At 42.9% G+C, this 2389-nt stretch overlaps 1 protein-coding gene across 1 annotated transcript in view; it reads left to right on the top strand.

The window, feature by feature from the left end:
* Positions 1-365: 365 nt before the first annotated feature.
* Positions 366-2389, top strand: part of LOC101845119 (5-hydroxytryptamine receptor 1-like) — a gene marked incomplete at its 3' end in the record, with an annotated part of 18186 nt that continues 16162 nt past the window's right edge. The window contains exon 1 of the mRNA XM_005104268.3: positions 366-455. Within this exon, the coding sequence (XP_005104325.3) occupies positions 366-455 (90 nt within the window). The remainder of the gene's footprint in view (positions 456-2389) is intronic.

Below are 2389 nucleotides of genomic sequence, written 5' to 3'. Positions count from 1 at the left end.
CTCCATTTTTTTTTTACATTGAAAATGTGACTTCTTCCGAACCCTATCCGTATGCGGGGTCATTTTGTTCTCCCGGGGTTGTATTCCTCACAGTTTAGAAAACTTCTAGTACGAAGATCTCTTTGAAACTTTCAGTATTTTTCTAACATCATTTTGACACACTGCTATTCTACTAAACAGCAAAAGTGTACGGATCGGATTAACGAGTAAATTTCCTCTTTGGAAAGTGGTGGCACAGAGTTCCCCACGTCGTATGGATACGACAGTAAAACACGTGCGGATAGGGTTAAGCTCACTCTTTGTTTTGAACTGTTTTCACTGTTGTCAAAAATGAAAATAGGGCAAGAAAGCACTGAGGTCGCCAAATGATTGTTCCCGCCCTCATCCACAACATTCTCATCGTTCATCAGGCGGAGTGTTCTGACGTCGACGACAAGGCCAATCTAGTTTGTTTCGTAAGAGTTTTACGGCACTTGCAAAACAAGAAGGTCATATAAGTGCCGAAGAATAGAGGCGTTACAAGAGAGTAAGACCCGCCTCACAAAGAGCGTCACTCGACACGTCAAACGGGTGAACAGACACGGGTCACGCGTGTGAGCAAAAGTGTTCAGTCCAATTTTCACGGCACTTCTCGCATAAGCAGTTGCCTCACGCTAGTCATTTTGTAAAGCGTGAGTTGTTCACGTGAAGGGAGGAATGTGCTTGCTGATTCTTTTTGAGACGTGTCTTGTCACATCCTGCGGTGAGTACAGCTCTGGTAGATATGTGCAATCCCAAGCCGTAGCAAACTGTCGAAACAGTATGCAAGCAGAAAAAAAGAAAACAAGCATGGACAGACGATGAGGACACTGATGGACGACAAAACCAAGATTCTTTGTGATCAGATAAAGTGAGGCGTGTGATGTCGCATGGCTGTAGTCAAACGTGGAAGGTCATGTTTTATGTGAGGCAGGCCTTACATACACAAAAAGAAGGAGGGGAGAATTCAAGACTGATTTGGAGTAGTTAGCAAGAACAGAAGTAAGGTTTGTGCTTTGTCGTGTGTGTGCCACAGAGTTCTACTTCGTGTTTGCAAAGCTGCTTGTGTTACTTCCAGATCTAGAATCTCGAAATCTAACTGTGTTTGGATGAGTGCTTCAACGTGTCGATGAGTACTTTAGGTCAAACTTCATCGTATTGACTTTTTTCTAGATAATATATTAAGTGTAGTCATGTCTCCAACACGTTGAGTTCGTTTAAACCCTACAAAATCTTTATGTTCACTTCGTTGTTTTGACGTTTTATGCATAAGTTTTTATAGAGCAAGGCTCTAGATATCTAGAATCTAGATCTAGACCTCCATATCCTAGATGTATTTGAAGCGCAGAATTCAAAACTGATTTGGAGTAGTTAGCAAGAAGATGTCAATCTAGATGGAGATCTGTTCGGAGTAAAGATGCCCATGGAACATTAGTTAATAATGTAATAAGATGCCCCCTAAACGTAAAGTTTGTGCCCCACGAAACAGAGGTGAAAGCGAGAGGAAACGGAGAAAGACGGCAATCAATCAGAATTACGTTCTAGTAGTCAGAATCTGGAGGAAGACCTTGAGCGTGCTAGGCCAAGTAAAATTAATACAGTTCTGAGTCAACAAGTGTTCAAAATTGATACCCTCACGATTTTCAGTCTGTGACTATGCTCGGTTGTTGTTTATCAGGGGACTTCTCATATATATATATATATATGTAAAATATACCCCGAACAGATCTGCCTCCGTTCTCACATTTGCTTCCTTTCCCCACTTCCATGGAGCTCTCAAACACCAAGTTCCACAACTTGCACTTTCCCCTCCACCGTTCAGCCTTGACGTGGGGCCCGTCAACACAACGTTGAATAATTCACAACCTGGTTCTATTTGGTCGTTGGGCCTGTGACGGTTTTGTAAATCAGTTTGTCAAGTGCTTTCGGCAAGTCCTGCCCGTTGATGAATCTTGTTTCTGGTCTCAGTTGTCGTCTAAGTCATGAATTTTGCAGGCAGGGGGAGAGCTTAATTGTATACTGCGAAGCGTCGGTGACGCAAAAAGGGAGCCGAGGGATTGATGTACAAATGTTGGTGAACAACCGAGCCACTGCAAACAGAACAGTGTGATGATATCTGCGTAAAAACAATCACAAGGACTCAAAAAACCTCACCTCAGGCTAGAGAGAGAGAGAGAGAGAGAGAGAGAAAGTAGGACAATAAGAGAGAGAAAGAGAGAGAGAGAGAGAGAGAGAGAGAGAGAGACAGAGAGAGAGAGAGAGTAGGACAATAAGAGAGAGAAAGAGACAGAGAGAGAGAGAGAGTAGGACAATAAGAGAGAGAAAGAGACAGAGAGAGAGAGAGAGTAGGACAATAAGAGAGAGAAAGAGA

The sequence above is a fragment of the Aplysia californica genome, unplaced genomic scaffold (genome assembly GCF_000002075.1).
Source record: "Aplysia californica isolate F4 #8 unplaced genomic scaffold, AplCal3.0 scaffold00412, whole genome shotgun sequence".
Classification (NCBI taxonomy): Eukaryota; Metazoa; Mollusca; class Gastropoda; order Aplysiida; family Aplysiidae; genus Aplysia; species Aplysia californica.
The sequence above is the reverse complement of the archived record's forward strand: the minus strand, read 5'-3'. Positions and strand labels throughout refer to the sequence as shown.